At 47.6% G+C, this 23,123-nt stretch overlaps 1 protein-coding gene and 1 non-coding gene across 2 annotated transcripts in view; one reads left to right on the top strand and one right to left on the bottom strand.

Moving 5' to 3' along the window:
* The first annotated feature begins 3,567 nt into the window (after positions 1-3,567).
* Positions 3,568-23,123, top strand: part of XKR6 (XK related 6) — a 64,515-nt gene continuing 44,959 nt past the window's right edge. The window contains exon 1 of the mRNA XM_078600362.1: positions 3,568-4,416. Coding sequence (XP_078456488.1) covers positions 3,581-4,416 — 836 coding nt within the window. The 5' untranslated portion in view covers positions 3,568-3,580. The remainder of the gene's footprint in view (positions 4,417-23,123) is intronic.
* TRNAA-CGC (transfer RNA alanine (anticodon CGC)) lies at positions 11,136-11,207 on the bottom strand. Its single transcript has one exon. It is a non-coding gene; the product is annotated as a tRNA-Ala (tRNA).

Raw genomic sequence — 23,123 nt, 5'->3', positions numbered from 1 at the left:
TGGATGGGGGGGGCAGTGTGGATGGTGGGTGGATGTGGGTGTGGATGGTGGGTGGATGGGGGGTAGTGTGGATGGTGGGTGGATGGGGGGGCAGTGTGGATGGTGTGTGGATGTGGGTGTGGATGGTGGGTGGATGGGGGGTGTGTGTGGTTGGTGGGTAGATGGGGGGAGGAGGTGTGGATTTTGGGTGGATGGGGGAGTGTGGATGGTGGATGGGGGGAGGAGGTGTGGATCGTGGGTGGATGAGGGGGTGTGAATGGTGGATGGGGGGAGGAGGTGTAGATGGTGAGTGGATGGGGGGGCAGTGTGGATGGTGGGTGGATGGGGGGTCAGTGTGGATGGTGGGTGGATGTGGGTGTGGATGGTGGGTGGATGTGGGTGTGGATGGTGGGTGGATGGGGGGCAGTGTGGATGGTGGGTGGATGGGGGTGTGGATGGTGGGTGGATGGGGGTGTGGATGGTGGGTGGATGGGGGGCAGTGTGGATGGTGGGTGGATGGGGGGTGTGTGTGGTTGGTGGGTGGGTGGATGGGGGCAGGAGGTGTGGATGGTGAGTGGATGGGGGGCAGTGTGGATGGGTGGGGCAGTGTGGATGGTAGGTGGATGTGGGTGTGGATGGGGGTGTGGATGGTGGGTGTGTGTGGATGGTGGGTGGATGGGGGTGTGGATGGTGAGTGGATGGTGGGTGTGTGTGGATGGTGGGTGGATGGGGGTGTGGATGGTGGGTGGATGGGGGGGGGGTGTGGATGGTGGATGGGTTGAGGAGGTGTGGATGGTGGGTAGATGAGGGTTTGTGGATGGTGAATGGGGGGAGGAGGTGTGGATGGGGGGGGGGGGCAGTGTGGATGGTGGGTGGATGTGAGTGTGGATGGTGGGTGGATGGGGGGGTGTGGATGGTGGGTGGATGGGGGGGGATGTGGATGGTGGGTGGATGGGGGGGCAGTGTGGATGGTGGGTGGATGGGGGGGCAGTGTGGATGGTAGGTGGATGTGGGTGTGGTTGGTGGGTGGGTGGGGGGAGGAGGTGTGGATGGTGGGTGGATGGGGGGCAGTGTGGATGGTGGGTGGATGGTGGGTGGATGGGGGGAGGAGGTGTGGATGGTGGGTGGATGGGAGGCAGTGTGGATGTTGGGTGGATGGGGGGGCAGTGTGGATGGTGGGTGGATGTGGGTGTGGTTGGTGGGTGGGTGGGGGGAGGAGGTGTGGATGGTGGGTGGATGGGGGGCAGTGTGGATGGTGGGTGGATGGGGGGAGGAGGTGTGGATGGTGGGTGGATGGGAGGCAGTGTGGATGTTGGGTGGATGGGGGGGCAGTGTGGATGGTGGGTGGATGTGGGTGTGGATGGTGGGTGGAGGGGGGGTGTGTGTGGTTGGTGGGTGGATGGGGGGAGGAGGTGTGGATGGTGGGTGGATGGGGGGGTGTGGATGGTGGATGGGGGGAGGAGGTGTGGATCGTGGGTGGATGAGGGGGTGTGAATGGTGGATGGGGGGAGGAGGTGTAGATGGTGAGTGGATGGGGGGGCAGTGTGGATGGTGGGTGGGTGGATGGGGGGTCAGTGTGGATGGTGGGTGGATGTGGGTGTGGATGGTGGGTGGATGGGGGGCAGTGTGGATGGTGGGTGGATGGGGGTGTGGATGGTGGGTGGATGGGGGGCAGTGTGGATGGTGGGTGGATGGGGGTGTGGATGGTGGGTGGATGGGGGGCAGTGTGGATGGTGGGTGGATGGGGGTGTGGATGGGGGGTGTGTGTGGATGGTGGGTGGATGGGGGGGGGGGGGTGTGGATGGTGGATGGGGGGAGGAGGTGTGGATGGTGGGTGGATAAGGGTGTGTGGATGGTGGATGGGGGGAGGAGGAGTGGATGGGGGGGGGGGCAGTGTGAATGGTGGGTGGATGTGGGAGTAGATGGTGGGTGGATGGGGGGGGTGTGGATGGTGGGTGGATGGGGGGGTGTGTGGTTGGTGGGTGGATGGGGAGAGGAGGTGTGGATGGATGGAGGGGCAGTGTGGATGGTGGGTGGGGGGAGGTGTGGATCGTGGGTGGATGAGGGGGTGTGTATGGTAGATGGGGGGAGGAGGTGTGTATGGTGGGTGGATGGGGGGGTGTGGAAGGTGGATGGGGGGAGGAGGTGTGGATGGTGGGTGGATGGGGGGGGGGTGTGGATGGTGGGTGGATGGGGGGGTGTGGATGGTGGATGGGGGGAGGAGGTGTGGATGGTGGGTGGATGGGGGGGCAGGGTGGATGGTGGGTGGATGGGGGGGCAGTGTGGATGGTAGGTGGATGTGGGCGTGGTTGGTGGGTGGGTGGGGGGAGGAGGTGTGGATGGTGGGTGGATGGGGGGCAGTGTGGATGGTGGGTGGATGGGGGGAGGAGGTGTGGATGGTGGGTGGATGGGGGGCAGTGTGGATGGTGGGTGGATGGGGGGAGGAGGTGTGGATGGTGGGTGGATGGGGGGCAGTGTGGATGGTGGGTGGATGGGGGGAGGAGGTGTGGATGGTGGGTGGATGGGAGGCAGTGTGGATGGTGGGTGGATGGGGGGGGCAGTGTGGATGGTGGGTGGATGTGGGTGTGGATGGTGGGTGGATGGGGGGTAGTGTGGATGGTGGGTGGATGAGGGGGCAGTGTGGATGGTGTGTGGATGTGGGTGTGGATGGTGGGTGGATGGGGGGTGTGTGTGGTTGGTGGGTAGATGGGGGGAGGAGGTGTGGATTTTGGGTGGATGGGGGAGTGTGGATGGTGGATGGGGGGAGGAGGTGTGGATCGTGGGTGGATGAGGGGGTGTGAATGGTGGATGGGGGGAGGAGGTGTAGATGGTGAGTGGATGGGGGGGCAGTGTGGATGGTGGGTGGATGGGGTGTCAGTGTGGATGGTGGGTGGATGTGGGTGTGGATGGTGGGTGGATGTGGGGCAGTGTGGATGGTGGGTGGATGGGGGTGTGGATGGTGGGTGGATGGGGGGCAGTGTGGATGGTGGGTGGATGGGGGTGTGGATGGTGGGTGGATGGGGGGCAGTGTGGATGGTGGGTGGATGGGGGTGTGGATGGGGGGTGTGTGTGGATGGTGGGTGGATGGGGGGGGGTGTGGATGGTGGATGGGGGGAGGAGGTGTGGATGGGGGGGGCAGTGTGAATGGTGGGTGGATGTGGGAGTAGATGGTGGGTGGATGGGTGGGTGTGGATGGTGGGTGGATGGGGGGGTGTGTGGTTGGTGGGTGGATGGATGGGGAGAGGAGGTGTGGATGGTGGATGGATGGAGGGGCAGTGTGGATGGTGGGTGGGGGGAGGTGTGGATCGTGGGTGGATGAGGGGGTGTGTATGGTAGATGGGGGGAGGAGGTGTGTATGGTGGGTGGATGGGGGGGTGTGGAAGGTGGATGGGGGGAGGAGGTGTGGATGGTGGGTGGATGGGGGGGTGTGGATGGTGGGTGGGGGGATGGTGGATGGGGGGAGGAGGTGTGGATGGTGGGTGGATGGGGGGGCAGTGTGGATGGTGGGTGAAGGGGGGGGCAGTGTGGGGGGGACCGAGCGGGCTGCCTCTTCCGGAGCCCTTAACGGAAGAGGAGGCGCCGGTGTCGGTGTGGAGTTAAAATGGCCGCGAAGTCGGATGGAGTTGGGTACGGCGGCAGCGGTGGTGGTTGTGGCGGCGGCGGCGGCTGCGGCGGTATTATCGGAGGATCGGGCAGCGGCGGCGGCGGCGGCGTCATTGCCGTGGAAGGACGAGGGGGATTAGGAGGCATTGGGGGAGGCGGCGGCAGCAGCAACAAAGGCGGCGGCGGTGGTCGGGCTGGCTTCTCGCAGCTTCACAACCCCAACTCTGGCGCTGTCCGTGGTGCTGGAATAGATGCTGCTGCTGGAGGTGGCGGCGGCGGCGGCGCCACGGACTCCCAGCACCACCAGGGCAGCAGCGCGTTCCACATGTGCCACTGCTGCGACTCGCTCTCCTGTTACTGCGGCTGCGAGAGCGAATGCCTGCGCTCGTTGCTCAGGCGCCGGCTCGGCCTTCGCCGTGGCCGCCGCCGTGCTGCTGCTGCCGGCGGCGGCGGCGATGGAGCTGCCGACTTTGACCCCGACGCCGCCGGCGACGTCGAGGACGACACCTGCTCGACCGCCGAGGATTTCGCCTGGGTGGTAACGGCCGTGCTGGTGCTCTTGTCGGATGTTGGCACCGACCTGTGGCTGGCCGCCGACTATTATGCCCGCCGGGACGTGTGGTGGTTCGGACTCACTCTCTTCTTGGTGCTAGCCCCGTCGCTCGCCGTGCAGGCGGTCAGCTTCAGGTGGTTCGTGCTGGACTACGCGGCGGCGGGACTCTCCGTGGGGCTCGGCACTGCCAGGTCGAGGAGGCCAAGCCATCTGGTGTGCCGAGTGTGTCTCTGGGCCTGGCAGAGTGTGCTGCACATACTGCAGCTCGGACAAGTGTGGAGGTAATGGTGACGCACCCACCCACTCATCCATCAACTCGTCAATCCAACCAGACACCCACCTATTAATTCACCCACCCGCTCACCCACCCGCTCACCTATTCACCCACTCACCCACCCACTCACTCACCAACCTACCCACCCACTAACCAACCCACTCACCAACCAACCCACTCCACTCACCAACCAACCCACTCACCAACCAACCCACTCACCAACCAACCCACTCACCAACCAACCCACTCACCAACCAACCCACTCACTAACCAACCCACTCACACACCCACCCACTCACCAGCCAACCCACTCGCCACCCAACCCACTCGCCACCCAACCCACTCGCCACCCAACCCACTCGCCAACCAACCCACTCGCCAACCAACCCACTCGCCAACCAACCCACTCGCCAACCAACCCACTCGCCAACCAACCCACTCGCCAACCAACCCACTCGCCAACCAACCCACTCGCCAACCAACCCACTCGCCAACCAACCCACTCGCCAACCAACCCACTCACCAACCAACCCACTCACCAACCAACCCACTCACCAACCAACCCACTCACCAACCAACCCACTCACCAACCAACCGACCCACTCACCAACCAACCCGCCCACTCACCAACCCACCCGCCCACTCACCAACCCACCCGCCCACTCACACACCCACATGTCCACCCACCCACACGTCCACCCACCAACCAACCACCCACCCACCAACTCACTAACCCACTCACCCACACACGCACTCACACACTCACACACTCACCCGTGCACCTATACACGTGTTTAATTTCACTTTCCTGGGAATTCTGGTGTTTTGTGATGGAATGGAATAAGGGTCCCCACTGTGTCCCTCAGGGAAACCTGGGTGATTATGGGAGATGGCCTCCTGGAGTTTATTGTGGCTGATAGGGACCCCCCCCCCACGTTGTCCAGTTGAATCAACAGGATTTCTATTGGGATGGCATAGGGAGGACAATAATACAGGGGGGGAAAAACAACTCGTGGTCAAAATATATAATTATGCCATATGGGATAAAATCTTATATCCACTCTGGAAGTGTTTGTATATGATTTTAAAGCAACTTTTAAATGTTAGTGTGGTTGTGACACCAATACAACACCGAGAAGGATGTCAAAGAATGTGTCAACTTGTACAAAACGACTCCAGTCTGGTAACTCAGCACTTTAAGACAAATAGCTTTTTTTGTAAACCGTTGCGAAATATAATATTGTTGAATTAATGGATTTCCTACATACGATACAATGTTAGAATGTGAATATAACTGTGAAATGTGCAAAATGGCTAAGTAACAAGTTTGTATTTTGCATTTTGGGAAGGAAATATAAGCAATTTACCATTTTTACTGTGAAAAATCGATATGCAGTACAAGTTAAAAGTGGATGGTGTCCGTAGGAACCATTTATAGGCTGTAACAATGTTTTGATCACACCTTGCACACACATTTTGTACTGTCAAAACACACGCACAGTGCACAATGATTGTGTACTCTTATGCATCACTTTTCACTACTCACACACGTAAACTGTACTGGGATTGTAAATGTTGTCGGTTTGCTCTCCAACACACCGGTGAGCTGTACTAGTAACGAATTGGCATGTTCTGTTTACATGACAAATCTTACTAATTGGCTTTGTCGGGTGGTGGCGGGTTTAACGGCACATTTATATATTTACACGATCTCACCCCAAAAAATCTCATTATGGACATAAACTGTAGTTGGAGTGAGTCCATGACCAAATACAGCATTAGCACTTCTACATATATACATAAACATTTAAACCTTAACCATATCCTGTTTTTATTTTTGGGCCTTATTACTTTATCACATGCAACACCATTTTTCGACTAGTAACACATCAATCGACTTGGAAGTACCGGATCAACCACTAAAAGAAGCCGGCGATGTCGCTACACAAACCTCCACATCTGAACAGGGTACATTTCATAATTGATACGCAGGTAATTTTTAACTTCCCATCGCTATGGATGGTGACTGCTGCTTTCACGATTAAGACAACGTTGACCGATGATAGTGACAAAGAATGTTTGAGATGTAGTTGGATACCAGGTTATACTGTCACGTAACCCTAAATGAGGATGCCTGTTTTGTTACAGAGCATTGTTGGACCTCTTATGGCGATTAAAGGCTGAGCTTGGTTCGGACTAAAGTTGTGGTTTGTTTTCAGCTACTCATTCAACATTTAAAGCCATTTAAAGCCATCTTGATTATCAAACCACCTTGGGCTTATTTGCAACCTTACCTTATTGGACTCGTCTTACTGTAACAATATATCTAGGGACACGTAATAAAAAGCCATGGTGGTTTTGATGCTAATGGTAGATAGGTTTGAACTGGAAAAATACATCATGTGACTTTTTAGTTCAACCTGCACCGTGTAACTCCTCTGTTCCCTCACCTTTCATAATGCTTTTGAGAGCCACCCTTTCTGGAGTAATGAACGTCACTTGTCATTATTGCATGCCCTCTACCGTTCAATCATGATTCGTATCAACATTGTAAAAAAAACGAGAAGCACAATAATGGTGGAAGTTAATCTTAATTAAGAGAGTGGTGTGATAGCACAGCGACTCTGTGCACTTCGCTATGGAGCCAACTACCTAAGTTTGATTCCCAGCCATGGTTAATATCCATGGTGGGTAAGATCTGAACTAGTCCAGGCTCACCCCCCTCACCGATCTGGAATGATAAGTATGGTCAAGCAACACCTGTGACCGACATGGCATGGGAAGGTCTTCATTGTGAAGTGGAATAACACTGCACTGTCATTTATTTTAATCATAATAATATAATTGCCAATCTGTATGTTGTTGTTTTTTTGCACGTACATTGACGATATCAGGGATTGTTTCGCTATCAGGGATTGTTTCACTATCAGAAAATGCACTTTACATTCAAAATATGTTATCAAGCCCTCCTGAGTGTCCGATACCTGCGAAAACCCGGTTTGATTTTTTTTTAAGTATGAGTAACAAATAATAAAAAACATGTAAAATGAATTTTGAATTTCTACCATTTCAATGCAGTTGTCATCCATCCAAAGACAAAAGGCGCATCACGAGCAAGAGTTGCATCCTCTATATTGTGGCAGTGGTTTGCAAAGAATTCAGTTTGTCCGATTGATTCCATTGTGCGCTCAACCATATATGTGATGGTTTAAAACTGACAGCTGTTATGATATTTTTGGACAGCTCTTTTACAGGATTTAAACCTACAGTATTTTATACATTTTAAGGCAACTAATCCTTGGAAAATGCGCATTTAGATGGCCTTAATTTTTTTTTCATGCATCAACATTTGACATTCTCCAGGTGGTCTGGCAATTACCGTTGCTAAATGATTATAATGGAGCCACTTGGATATTAACCAGCAGTGACAAGTGGAGTTGTGTAATTGCCATATGCCAAGTATTATTTATCAGGCAAACACATTTAATGGACAATGCTATTCCCTTTGGTCACCTATGTAACTGCATTGTCATGATTCTAGATTTGAAGCTTTCGTGACTGCAAGGAATCATCTTCTTAGGTTCTTTCGGTAAAGCCACGCAGAAAGTAAAATAAAATAAAAACAAAAATCACGACGTTTCGGAGGCAACACATGGTTGGTTTTTCATAGAAAAGAACTTGATTTCTGGCTGTAAAGAATAATTTTTTTGCATCAATAATTGTGCAGTTATATTGGACAAGACTATTTTGTTGTTTTTGACGGAAGTACTTTATTTTCATTTAATTAAAATTGTGATGGTTTTACCACATGGATACGCCGTTACAATATATACACAGGTATTTAGGTTCACAAACCTGTGCTTTTATTTCAAGATAGAAATTCAACCGAATGCAATGTCTAAGACTGGTACCATGCAAGTGTTATCTGATTTAAAACAACCAAAAATCCTAAAATCATTAGCCCATCAGTTACATAACAATTCAAATATTTTTGTATCCCTGCTATTGGAGGGCTCCAGTTATGAAACAGTTGTTCGGCCGCTGCTGCTAAAACTCATGAAGAGAGCAGTCTGAAGACACGTCTAAACTCAGATTAACTGCTTGCCCTGTCTCACGGTTCCCCAGCCAGCCTGCCTGCCAGCCGGGCCCGGCACTGGAGCCATGACAGAGTTGCATACTTGGTGTCGTTGAAATTCCGGGCATGGCTTTGCGAGCTGGCGCGCGTTGTACAGGCGGAGCAAGTCGCCTGAACTCGAGGTTGAATGGGCCGCCTTCAGCCCGGGTGACTGCTACGAACAGTAACATTGGAGCAGCACCTGCTGTCTTTGTCTCATCGCCGGCTGTCTGTTGAGTGCAGACACTGTGTCCAACAAATCCCTAATTTCGATCGCATGTATTATCCCTCCAATGAATAGTGAAGGACATACTGGCACATTTATGCCTAGCTTCTGATATTTTTGTTGTTTCAATAATGAAATATATTGCAATAATCTATTGTAATGAAATGCACATGGACCTTTATATTTCTTTAACAAAACGACAATTGCCATGTGTATTGTGCGTAACATTGACATTCGCAAAGTGCGCAAAAGAATTAAAGCAATAACCTTGCACAATAGTATCGAACCCTGTAGGTTTTTTGTCGTTACACACTATTTGTTTTTATTGCAATAAGAAAAAAAAGCTAAAAGTGATTGAGAACTCTACTGTTTGATTTACTTAAATCATAACTGCACTTGCAATATGTCTAATTGTGCATCCATGGCTTTTGCCTGTACCCTGATGTATATTTTCAGATTTTGATCACCGCAGTGCTGTGCTGCATCGCATTTCATCCTGCTTTTGAATGGGTACAATTGTTGGTCACGTTTATTGCTCGAATATCTCCAAACATAATTGACCAACGTAACGAATATTTTTGGGGGAAACAATGAGAAAAAAATGGTACATTGTTTTGGTGCACATCTGTTTGTATGAGCGCGAAGCTTAGTGTAGCGGTGAGCGGTAGTGTACTGGTTAGCACACTGTGTTCCGAACCCGGCAATCTGCGTTCAATTCCCGTTCGCGGCCAACACCGATGACGAATATATGAAGCAGTCCTGGGCTTCACCTAGGACCCTAGGTCAACACAGCCTTCAATGTGTAAACATTGGGGCGACAAAGGCGGCCGACCGTGCCACTCGCCACACCGCGCTTTTGTGCACTTTTGCCGGCCTTCATAGGTCCTCGTTAACAGCACTTTGCCCCAACGGTATAAGTGTAGCTAAACGGGGGATCTGTTCACACGTGGTGTATCCAGCATGTTACGTAATCGGAAAATGTAACGTACGTGCTGTATGTAGCCAGCAGCTTGCTAATTTAGCTGTCGGCTTGGCTCCATCTGCTTTCCTTAAAAAAAGAACAGTTCTTAATGTGCTGTGTGCACCACTGGTCCAACGATTGACCACACGCACACACACATGGAGAGAACAAGTAAAGCTGAGATGCAACATAGTAAATGATATTGTACTAAGTGTCTGAAATGGTGTATTTCCCAAGCAGACCTAAAAAATGTTTGCTGCAGTGTGCTGCATGCATGGGAATGGATATTAAACACGTTCCTTCGGAGTGGGCAGGTAGGGACTTGGTTGGACAGCGCATTCGTGCGATCCGTGTCATGAGGCGCAAGCTGCGTGGGGCAACGCGTCACGTGGTGCTGAGCCCGCCCGAAGCGCTCTATGAAATACAAATCAAGGGCGTGGCTATGCACGACAGACAGACAAATAATCCCTGGTGGGCAATGTGGAACTCTTGTTCCTACTCTTTGGTTATTTCGGTAAAGCCACGTATAAAGATAAAATAATAAATTAAATACTAGCATACGACGTTTCGATTGCAACACAAGCAATCATCATCAGGTATAAAGAAAATAGAAACACAAATCTAGTATACTTAGAAATGTAATGTAATACAACAGAGAGTCGGATAATATAACAGTCAACACCCTACCTGGTTGATTACGTTCTTCCTGAGAAAGCTAAATTTGAGAGGGGGTGGGAGGGGTGGGGCTGGGTGGGGAGGGAGCTGGTCAGCCCGTGGTGCCCTGATAAAACTCAACGTTTAACCTACTCACGCTGGCTTGTGCCAGCCCTCACAGTCGGGCATATTTGCGGAATACACCACGCCGCCATTGACCCTGGCCATTGACTGAGCAAACCAACGTTTCTACCAGCTCCCTCTGCAGGAATGTGTTTAAATTCGGAAATAAAAAAAAGTGTTTTGCATACTTTTAAGCACTTGTTTTCATCTCCAAATTTTTTAATAAACCATTTGATAACTGTGCATCGCTAGTTATACAAATAGCAAGTTCCTGAAATCAACAGAAATTCATCCGAAGGTATCGTTCATTTAGGGTAATATTTACGAAAGTTAATGTGCACCCCGATTACAGGGACATTGACACAGCCAATTGATTTTGGAAATCAACCTTTGTTAGAAACATAAATTAACTAAAAGGTTCCAACATGGAGATGCCAGGGATCTATTAATCATTCCAATTTCCATAAATATGTTAACTCTTATCGACTACAACTTTGGTTGTAGTGCTGATCATTGCTGACCGTATGACATTGTTGGTCTTCTGGGAACTGTGCTCAGCAACCATAATGAATGAAAACAAGCAGGCATTTTGTCCAGGCCACGCATATTCCTTTGAGTAAAATTGGCCACTGACAAAACATCACTTCGTGGAGATGCCGGGGATTGAACCCGGGGCCTCACACATGCGAAGCGTGTGCTCTACCACTGAGCTACATCCCCATTCCGGTTCTACCTGGGCGCAGTTCCACCTCGGTACGGGGTGAAACTTCGTCATCAGCTTCTTCCTCTCCCTTGTCACCCCACTCACTCTGCTGTTGGCCCTGGGCCCTGTACACATCGTGTTTACACAGAGTCCAAGCAAAATGTATTTCTTTGAAACAAAAAGAAATAACAAGAATACATGTGGATGGATACTATAATGCTTTCCCAATTTATTTATTCTTGGAAATTTTTAATTCGGAAATAAAAAAGTGTTTTGGATACTTCTAAGCACTTGTTTTCATCTCCAAATGTTTAAGTAAACCATTTGACCACTGTGTGCATCGCTAGTTATACAAACAGCAAGTTCCGGAAATCAAGACAAATTCATCCGAAGGTATCGTTCATATCGGGTAATATTTACGAGAGTTCACGTGCACCCCGATTACAGGGACATGGATACATCCAATTAATACAGGTAGGAACAATATGTTCCACTGCCCACCAGGGCTTATTTGTCTGTCGTGCATAAATATATATATATCATATAAACAGCTCTTTGATTGGTGGAGACCGACTACCAGGTACGGAAAGGGGAGGTGCCTAAGGGAGGAGGGTCAGGGGAGGGGCCTGAGGGAGGGGGGTCAGGGGAGGGGCCTGAGGGGGGGGGGGGGGAGTAAGGGGAGGGGCCTAAGCAAGGGGGAGGGGGCAATAGTTAAGGGGGCTGGCTACCTGGCTGGCTGCCTGGCTACCTCAAGTCAAGTTATCTTTTATACAGGTAGGAACAACAGGTTCCACACTGCCCACCAGGGATTATTTGTCTGTCGTGCATATTTGTCTGTCGTGCACGAAGGCGCTGTCCAACCAAGTTCCTACCTGCCCACTCCGAAGGAACGTGTTTTTGGAAATCAACCTTTGTTGGAAACATAAATTAAATAAAAGCTTCCAACATGGAGATGCCGGGGATTGAACCCGGTCCCTCACACATGCAAAGCGTGCGTTCTCCCACTGAGCTACATCCTCACCACGCTGGCAGCCAGGCAGGTAGCCAACCCCCTTAACTATCGGCCCCTCCCCTTACCCCCCTCCCTTAGGCCCCTCCCCCCACCCCCTTTCCCTTAGGCCCCTCCCCCCCTCCCTCAGGCCCCTCTGCTGACGCCCCATCAGGCCCCTCCCCTGACCCGCCCCCAATATCCTAAGGCCCCTCCCCTGACCCCCCTCCCTTAGGCCCCTCCTCTGACATACAGACAAAAAATCCCTGGTGGGCAGTGTGGAACATATTGTTCCTACCTGTATTATGCTGAACATACCCTGGAGCAAAAGCTGTTGAAATTGTTACTTTGATTTAACAAAAGTTTGCTTAGTTTAACACGTATCATCCATAATACAGGCTTTTTGGATTAGATCGCGTAAATATATAAATGTGTCGTTAAACCCGCTACCACCCAACAGCTAATGAGTAAGCTTTGTCACGTAAACAGAACATGCCAATTCGTTACTAGTACAGCACACCCGTGTGTTGAAGAGCAAATCCACAACATTTACAATCTTGAGTAATTGGAAATGTTGTGGATTTGCTCTCCAACACAGCGGTGGATGCTTTTAAATGAAATGGAACGGAAGCTGTAAAGCGCGCAGCAAAAAAAAACATGTCGGAGAGGTACACTGAGTGACAGAAAAAGGAAGACACAGGTTAGGGAACACATGAAATGTAGAGACGTCATATCGACTGTTTAACACAAGTGGGGCTCGGACCGGATATACACGGCTGGAAGTCGGGGGGGCTTCGTGGCAGCCAAAGAAGAAGACAAACCCAAGAGCACGTGCACCAGAGAGACGAAGCATTGTGACATCACAGGACCGTGAAAGATGATTATGGATTGGTTGGGGGTGGCTTTTATGCTGGAGTGGATAGATCATGGTTGCTGAGAAATTTTTGTTTGTTAATTAGTACGTTTAGGATTTTGACAATTTTTATATGAAATTGAATTGCTTGGAATTCATCATTCACCCATGATGTTCATGTCAATCTTTAATTGTCTGTTAGGTGAGAATGTGGGCATGCATTTACAATAATTCGAAGTTATTTTAATTGCTGCGATATGTAAATTGTACTCATCACTCGTCTTGATAGTCAAAGAAATGACGAGAGAATGTGGGTAATGTAAATACATTTACAAAGTGGAATTTTATTTTGTCTTCTGAGGAAATGTAAGTATTATAGAGGTTCATAGCATAAAAACTATGATAAAGTGGCAAAGAAAAGTATTAAAAAATGTATTGCATTTCTTGACCAAGAAGATGGTATTCTAAATAATTCATAATAGTTTGGTGGGTGTTTAATCTATTACACATTTGTTCATTTTGAGCTCTGTGCATCTAACGTGCAATTATGGTTATGCGTAGGCTTATCTACAGTATACATGTACTGTCGTGAATGGTTTGAAATTAATGCTGTGAGCCCACTTTGTGCCATTTTATTTTCTTCTAAATGCAAAATTTTTTGTTCCACATGAAAACAGGTTTGTTCGTATCTCTCAAAGTTCGTAAGTCGAATATTCGTAAGTAGAGGAGTCTTTGTACAATATTGCTCTGGCCATTCTGCTGAAATGCATCGCTAAAATGTGAATTTTAAGGAACGTGCCAATTGTTTCAACTGTCACGCCTGGAGTATGAACTGGCGACCTCCAGATTGTCAGTCCGGTGTGCTAACCATGTCACCACAACATCTAACCAAATTATAGAGCTTTATACATTTGTAGTGAGTCCAACTGAGTCGCAGACGTTGTTCCTTTTAGAGGCAACACTTTTATTGTAACACCGTAACACAAAGGGGTAACTGCCCCTTTACCAGATACAACCTAGGGTGGTGACCACCGAGCTAACTACACTATACAGGGGAGTTACTGCTACGAAGGGTCAGACCCTCACTCTGGTCTCCGACCACGTGATCCCTCGTAGGACGAAGTGCTTCCAGCTTGAGACGCAGAGCTTCCAGCTTGTAGAACGAAAAGCCCGCGGTCCCTCTCAGGGACCCGCCTTCTATCCCTCTGCGGTCGGGGCCGCTCCGCCCTCAGCCCCGCCCGCCTTCTCGAGCGTTCTCATTCCCTCCGATCCCTCTCAAGAGCTCTCCCCGGACACGTGATCACCCACTAGTCCCCCAACCTGAGGTCCCCTGTGGATATTCCGGATCACGTGTCTACGGGGTCAACCAGAGTGCCACGGCCCGGGGCAATCCTGCCCCTGGGCTGACACTCACCCCCTCCCCCTCGGGGGAGCCCCCAACACACGCTGTGCGTGGTGCTCGTACTATCCCAAACGGTGCTGTCCACAATGTAGGAACATCGAACGGCACGACCCTTCTGGGCCGGCACCATTCAGTGACATATCAGATGTCACTACACATTTGTCACAGTATACAAACATTCGCACGGTTGATTTTATATTATATTTATCATAATATATGACGTAGGTATGTGACAATGCAATGATTTATCAATAAGTATAGATTCGTTACGTTCGGCACTTGCATCAAATCGTGAATGTGGAAATTTTATGTGTATTGTGTATGCAAATTTTATTGGAATGCGACATTAATGCTACATTTATTGAACAAACTATTGTATATGACAGAGATGGGATTGTGCAAGATACGATTAGAGATTTTAATTTAGTGTGACTTGGGAAACGGGTGTGGTTTTACCACTGGAACTTTTTATGCCTAATCTTGCACTTTTTTGATTCCTTAATTATCTCGAAACTTTTAAAAAGATACATTTCATATTTTAAATTATATGATTTCTTCCCTTTTTTTAAGTTGCTCATTTGTATTATTATTTTTTATCTGCATTACGTCTGTCACGGAAACGGTGTGTTTTATATTGATGGAATCCGACTTAAGGGCTTCATAGCTCACAGGGTACTTCGAAATAAACTGCAGAACTGAACTGAGGCAGGAAAAATTCGATGGAAAAGAGCAATTATCAGCGAGCCATAAATTTGTCTATTCGGCAAATATCCGCTGCAAGGGTGGTTTGTGGGGGCGATTAGGCTTTAGGAGCCCGATACAGAATCCACCTAATGGCGACGACTGATATTGTCTTGGCGTGACAACCACAATGGTACAAACGTTAAAATAACGTTACTTTTCTTTTGAATTAGTGACAATGTCGGCGTGTGTGTGTGCTGGCACAGGGTCACGTGCGTTATTGCATTGAATTACTGTGTGCGTGTGTGCCGAAAAGTGAACCCAGAGAAGGGCGCAAGCAGGCGAGTAATTTTTTTTGTACTAAAGAATAATGTATTTTATTTTTTTGTCTCCCATTGCCATTTCGTGGCTGAGGGCTGGCCATTTTGGTTTTGTCGTGCCGTGCTTGTGTTCTGAGATGGGCGTTTTTTTTTTGTACATTCCAGCAGCATAAGTTAAATGATATTAACCATCTAGAGGTTTTGTTGGGTAAGATCAGGTGAATATAAATGTGTCGTTAAAACCGCAACCGCCCGACAGCCCACGAGTTAGGTTTATCATGTAAACAAAAACACGTCAATTCGTTCCCAGTACAGCACACCCAAACAAACCTATTCTGGATAATATTGGTCGCGAAAGCCTACGTATTAAATGGTATTCCTTGCGTGGTTTTTGTTTTCGTGCAAGTCATAATTGTTTCCCCTGTTTCCCCCCCCCCATTGGCTTTCAAGTTACTGTGAATGATGAAATCATCCCGCGTGCAGGCGCTAGGCGGATGAAGAGGGTTGGTGACGGAATTTGAGAGGCCTTCATCCAGCAGTAGATTCACATTCTGTTGCATATCATTATTTCGTTGTTATATTTCGTTGTTATATTTCGTTGTTATATTTTGTTGTACATCGTATTATTGGTTGTTATATGGTGAACTCTGTTTGGAGTTCACTGTTGGGCATTAAATATATTTGTACACGACTTGTCAACTGCGCCGTGTACAGGTGTTTCTTTGTAAGTTATCCCGTACAACTATTTATTGGAGAAAAATGTGCAATATGCATTTATTGTACGTTACAAATAATAATTTAACTTGTACATTCAATTACTTATGGATTTTGTGGTTGGAATGGTGGTGCAGCGGTTTGTGCTGTGCTATGAATCTTGAGTTTCGAGTTCAATTCCCAGACAAATTTCTGCAATTTCAATCCCCCCCGTATGCTCTCTTCTAAAATGGGGGGCGTTACACTGCCTTTTATTAAAAAAAAAATGTGTTCCAAGTAATTGACCACAAAAAAGTAGTCGTTTTATACAATGTTTACTAGATTAATGTACTCGGGTGACTAATCACAGCTTCATAACAAAAATGGTTGAAAAGAAGTTAACGTTTTTTTGTGTTCTGAGTATAAACCTGGCCCACCACCTTTGACGCTCTCTTGAATATTATCGAAATAAGCATCGGGGATGTGTCTCTGATTTTCGGATAAATCCTAAGTAACATTTGAAAATCGGACCAAGACAAGATACAGCAATTTTACATTTTTTTCTGGTTGATCAGAAGGTATGACACCACACACAATTACATAATTGGTTTGTCACTTCCATGCTTTTTTTTTAGTATTCACATGTCACCCAAATTATTTCAATCTGAAAACTCATCCCTAATAAGCATTCAATGCTTTGATAAAGTTTCTATTCAGTCTTTACCAAATGCATGACCGAATAAGATTGTCAAATTGGTTTGATCTTTTGATCATCACCACTACGTGTTTGGCATTTCTCCAAATGGCAGAATTTGAACATGCGCCGTATATGCTACGTATGTTCTTAGTCCAATTTCCACTTGAATGGCATTGACATCTCGCCGGTGAGACCGCAACAACAATTAAATGTTCTGATAAACATCCCATATGAAGCCTTTCGTTATCGTCCGCGTGAATGTGACTCCGGTTTCCTGCCGGCTGCCTGGCAATTTCTCAGCACCTCAAGGCTCTTAAAATGTACCAAGCTGTAAAAAGGGGGCTTACATAGTTGTTTCAGAATGTTTTTTGTACTTCAAAAAAATTTCGCGACAGCATTACACAGTGCATAACTGTGTAGATTTCCCATGACATAAAATTTATCCCAGTATGCTTGTAAAGAAAACAATCCCACCAGAGTTAACAGAATCGGTGTGAGGAATGCTCCATTGTGACAATTCCAAACCTTTCTTGGCTTTACTTGTGATTCGTGGCTTAGTGTTTTTAGCCTATCGAACATGCCTTTGTAGTGTCGTAGGTCTCTTCTTCCTCAGCGAGGCTTGTGTGTGTGTGCGGGTGGCGTGCGGCGCACACACTCAGTCGGAGACAAGGTAGTCGCAGGGGGCACCGTCATTCCTTTATTACTTTTCCACCTTTCCACCGCCACCAACTCTGGCCCCCTCTCTCTCACGACCACGCTGCCGTACGACCCGATCCCACCATAGGATTCCAGGGGCCTCCCCCACGAGGTCTACCGTGACCCTTGCCTCAGTTCCACCCCCCCCCTCCCGGCACACACACCGTGTATGTGCTCAACGGCGTGTGCGCTGTCTATCTGCAGTTGCAGCTGGTGTAAAGCAGTCAGCACTGCGTCACTACACCTTTATAGATGAAACTTATTTTCCTTTGAATCCTGTTATTGCTGCAGTTCTGGTGAAAATCTGTAAAATTTGTACAGGTTTGCCAGCCCTCTCCCAACACTTCTGGGCAACTATGTTTGGAACGATTCCTATCTATGATAGAACATGGCTATGTTTAAGAATAACACTTTTACCCCATCACCTGTGAGATTGCAGAGGCCATCGTTGTGACGCGATTAAAGGCTGGCGAGTTTAACAAGAACGATGATGGAGTGGCAACCAATACACATTGCATCAGATAAAACGTCAGTGGAGGAGATAGAGGGATGGAATCGGTGCACGTGTGCAGGTGGATTATTACACTACAGGATTGTGAAAGTTGACTGCGGTTTGGGAGATTGTTCATCCAGCAATGGATCGACAATGGATGATGAGGTTCACGAGTTTGTCTGCGTGCATGCCAGCGTACTCATTTCGACATTGCATGTGGACTCTCCATAATTATTTGGCAAACTTCTATGGTCACACAATACTGTGTGGGGATTTATGTGTGCTTGACAAGGATTTAGCTTTAAAATATAGGGAGGAAAATGCATCTTATCATCCAGAGAATATGGCATAAGTTTTAAGTGTGTTTATAACCTGTAATTAGATTCTGGGTTGATATTTCCATTTATAAGATACTCAAAGTGTGTATTAATTACAAAGCTGAGTAGGGTTAACTCCCAAATTTGCACACTGCTCAAAAAAACAAATGCCCTTTGGTCATTTTCTCTCGGCTCTCATTCCCAAACATTTCACTCCCAACGAATGAAGTGGCCAACCTCGTACCCCTTCATTTACATAATCCATCACTGTGTCTGTGGTGCAGTGAGGGATTTTTATTATGTGACATCCTACCACCCACCACCGCCCAAAAAAATTACCCAAACTGCCGTCTGTTGGCCGTGTTACGTGGCTCCCTTTGAATGCAGCGGTGGCGCAGCCACGCGGTATCGAGCTTCTGGTTCGAATCCAGCTGGCCGCCCTGATTATTGTTGGGGTACCACGCTGGCGAGATGTTAACTACCTCGCCCGGGTATACAGGACGTCGTGGGTTCGATCCCGACCCTGACGCCTGTATATTTGGAGTTTGCACGTTCTCCCCGTGCTCGTGTGGATTTGTCTCCGGGTCCTCCACTTTTCCCTCCATTTAGAAACATTTCGAGTATTTGGCTACTTTATATTTCCACATGATAAGCCACTTCGTTGAGCTCTCATTTGTGATGTGGCCAGGTCGCTTCCAAAAACAAGGGCTATATTGTTCGGTGGGCCTTACCTGGTCAAATAAAGATCGAAATAGTTTACTGCGCGTCTAAAAACCATAGTAATTCTACGTGCCATCTGCCTCAGTGGACGTTAAAGATCTTCCGATATCGTTCACAAGAGTGAGCCATTGTGTCCAAGTTACTCAATTGGGTTTATACATAGTAGTCACTGGCAGCCACTGACAAGACTAATGCCCAATTGACAAGACTAATGTAGGCAAGACTAATGCAGGCCAGATGCTGAGTCACCTTGTGACTACAGAGACAGCCACCACTGGGGGTGCCCTTTCACGTGTTTGAGAAGAGATGTTATAAAGTTCTCTGACACACCTCGGCGTATAGGGCACGATATAATTTTTATTATTATTATTACAGTTCTAATTCATTCAGATTCAACATTAATTGTTTAACTCCTTCAATACGAGAAATATGCCTATTAATCACACGGTAGTTTATTTTTCTGAGGACAAGCAAGCCACACACGGAAGTCTCTGGCAGTGACCTTTACTCATTGCACATTTATATATTATGGAGACTTGTAGAACATATAACTCGTGCCCTGATTTGTGTGGGTTTTTAACAAAAAAAATATACAATTTGCCTTGGCTTGGCCTTCTGACTTAAATATTTTAACTCAAGTAGAGGCACCGTCTGATGTTGCTCGACAGCAGTGGGGGCGCAAGGCAGAAGCAAATGAAGCAAATGATGAGGGCCATAAGTAGCCCAAGGGGCAGCCAATGCTTGGATAAACTCAAGATGTGCACCAAATATCGCATGAGCTCAAACTCATATCTTCATAATCATACGCTCGTCGTTTGAATAACACTAGTAAACACATGGTAATTGTAATTATTCGAATGGTTACATTATTTAACATAACTGTGATACCTCTGATGAGCGTGGTTGGTGCGAAAGAAGTTCAACACACATACGATACAATTAAGCTTTTCAGTTTGCCTAACATATAATGTTTGTTGGTGGCACACCCAACCATTATTTCTGGTTAGGGCCCCCTATGGGCTGCTGGTACTACCACTGTTGTGCAGTGTAACGTTACATATCCAATCGCCACATATCCATCCGCCCTGAGCAGTTAACCATTCGCGCCCAGTGGAGTGTTTGTGCAAGGGGTATGTCATGTTCTTTCAATATTCGCATATCTGAACCTTGTGACGTCTCCGCCTACACCTCATTCCCAATCGAGTTGGAGAAGCGATGTAATACTGTATTGTGTAAACATTGGTTAAAGGTGGCAGCAGTCCACCCTCTCTTGAAAGAAGAAAACCATGAATTCAACATATATATAAAATGTAGTGCTTTAAGGTGCTAACCATATGTGCAACGCTTGCACCAATAGTTATTTTCTCTCTCACACATATATAGAGTTCTAGCACTGCCCACGCATTTTCCGTGGGATTGAACTTCACCGTGCCCTTACCAGCGCGTGTGTTGTCGCAAACAGATTTGCTATTATGTGCGATGATGTTCATCACGGGATCGCATAGCCCCGTAGGCAGATGTCACTTTCAAGGGGACGATGGCGTCGTAGGTGACTGGTTTAAATGTAAATCGATGGGGAAACCCAACTTTCGGAGGGTTCTTCCAAAGGAACGCGAGTCAATCTCACGGAAGATGTTGAACTCCCATTGGTTTGTATTGGGCATGACTTTCCAACAAATTTTGGGTGGGAAAATGTTGGTAATTCGGAAAGGCGACAATGTTGCGTGTATGTCCTCGCCAACAGAAACCGCCATGGTGGTGAAATGTTAACTACCTCGCCTGGTATACAGGGGGTCGTGGGTTCGATCCCGACCCTGATGTCTGTATATGTGGAGTTTGCTTGTTCTCCCTGTGATGATGTGGATTTCCCTCCGTTATTCTCCAGTTTTTCTCTCCACATTCAGAATCAACATCACGCGTTTAGAGTATTTGGCTGCTATCAAGTTCCATACGATAAGCCACTTCGTTGAGCTTTCACTTGTGGTCAGTTCGCTTATGAAAAAAGCTAAATAGCTCAGTCGACCTTACCTGGTAAAATACAACAAAGACAAATTAAAGTTTTCATGTTTTTCCCGTACGACGTATCGTTTTGCGAGATACAGAGCATGACGGACGTACACTTGCAAGTTATATGTATATATATTATAAGATACTTTCCGCTCGAAACTGCCTGCACATATACACATGTGTAGGCACATATGTGGAGGCAAATGCCAATCAGTCCCGATTCATGTAGGCGGAGTGACTGCATGAAATCAGCACCATTACAATTTTTTTTCTCTCCAATCCAAGGTTGGGGCAATTTCTTTACAATCACCGTACGAATCCATTCCGCCACTGGGCTCCCGGATTAGGTTGGGTTAAGCGTGGAGCCAACAATAGCAAAAATATCCCACCCCCTTCGCCCCCCCCCCCCAGTTGCGGAAACCTGTTGTCATAAACGCGGGTCAACGCTGTTCATGGGGAAATAGCGTCAATCACGCTCGAGGCTTTGGATTGTGCTGGGTTTGAGGGGAGGCATTGAGAGGTCGTGGTCACCCATTCTGTGATCGTTTGCCACCGTTCCGTGGCATCCTCGTGGCGTGCCGCAAAGGAAATTCTTGCCAAAAATGCCAAATTCTGCACGAATCGGGGCCCCAATGTTTGCCAAAATCAACACGGTACACAAACCCAAACTGTCAAAAGGTACACGTGGATCACTGTACGCAAAAAAGTCGCTGCGTTTGCTGTTAACCCGGCCGTATGAGAGTAAAATATGCAATGTGACCACGTTTCAGTGAATGGGCCCTCATTCAGGGCAGGGATTTGCAAATCATTTGACTTATGGAGGTAGCACATTATAGTGCGGCAACTGGTGGCTCACTTTGACATTCAAAACGATGGCGATGGAGATTATTTGGGAAACGTGAGATTGTTGGCTAAGAGAGTTATGCAACAGTGTGACTTAAGTTTTGTCAATGCCTACCAGCTGCTGGGAGTTAATGCTAATTGGATTTTTTTTGTGGGTGGTTGAGAGATGATAGACAAATATATGTCTATGTAAATGGGTCTCCCGAGTCCATGGCAGTTTAGAGCTTCTGTCAAAATTCTGGCTCATTAGCGAAAAGAGGAAACAAAATTAAAACAAAACTTAAGTCATTTAAAGTGCAGTATATATCACTAACTGGTGTAATTCCGAATGAATGCAAACGATATGTTATACCTTTCCTTGTAACATCTACACCATTCCAAATGTATGAATATATATATCATGTAATTTTATCAGTTGATACCGGTTCGTACAGTGATAGTATTGACGCGTTTCTGTCTGCAAAGAGTTTTAATTGAAACCTTTCACATGTTGTCCGTATACAGAGGTTACTATTGCGTAGGTATTTTTGGGGGATTTTCATGATTGTGCTGTATCGCTCCACAATGCGTCTGTGTGTTGTGCCACCTTCTGGCTGTATATTCAATTCCTCAACATTCCCTGTCTCCAGCAAGGGGAAAAAAAGACTTGAGACATCATGCCGACGTCGCAGTCCAGTTTTAAAGAGATGGGTTTGATTCTATTCACAATGCATGTAACTACATTGTATTAATTGGTAAATTTAGGGAGCCGTGCTGACTCGTAATGAACCAAAAATAAGCCGGCACGTCCAATACGTTTAAGGGAATTTATTTCTTAGAAAGAACATGCACGTCCCTTGATCTTTGGGACACGTTCTCATTTCATCAATAAAAAAATAGGTGAGAAAGTATGTCATTTAGCAATCACTGGCTTCTCCGCGTCACTAGCAATTTAAGGTGCAAATTCGTTATTTTTGGGGTGCGCACTACTCAATTTGTAGTGAAACGACATTATTCAGAAGCTGTAGTCATTGACACCTTCCGGCGTGTGTAATTGTAGCCTCCTTTTTTGATCTCCACCGTAAACATGGCAAGCGTAATTCGCTGTAGACCCAGTTGTTGAGGGGAAATGGTGTTTGTAAACATTTTGGAATAAATTATTTTTGTTGTCAGTCTATTATCCTTAACTGGCTGCCACTCCCAACATTCTGCCCCTCAAAGGCTGGAAACCCCCCCCAAACAAG

Source organism: Lampetra planeri, chromosome 14, assembly GCF_965212315.1.
Source record: "Lampetra planeri chromosome 14, kcLamPlan1.2.h2, whole genome shotgun sequence".
NCBI lineage: Eukaryota > Metazoa > Chordata > Hyperoartia > Petromyzontiformes > Petromyzontidae > Lampetra > Lampetra planeri.
Note: the sequence above shows the minus strand (reverse complement) of the source record. Positions and strands in the feature narration are given on the sequence as shown.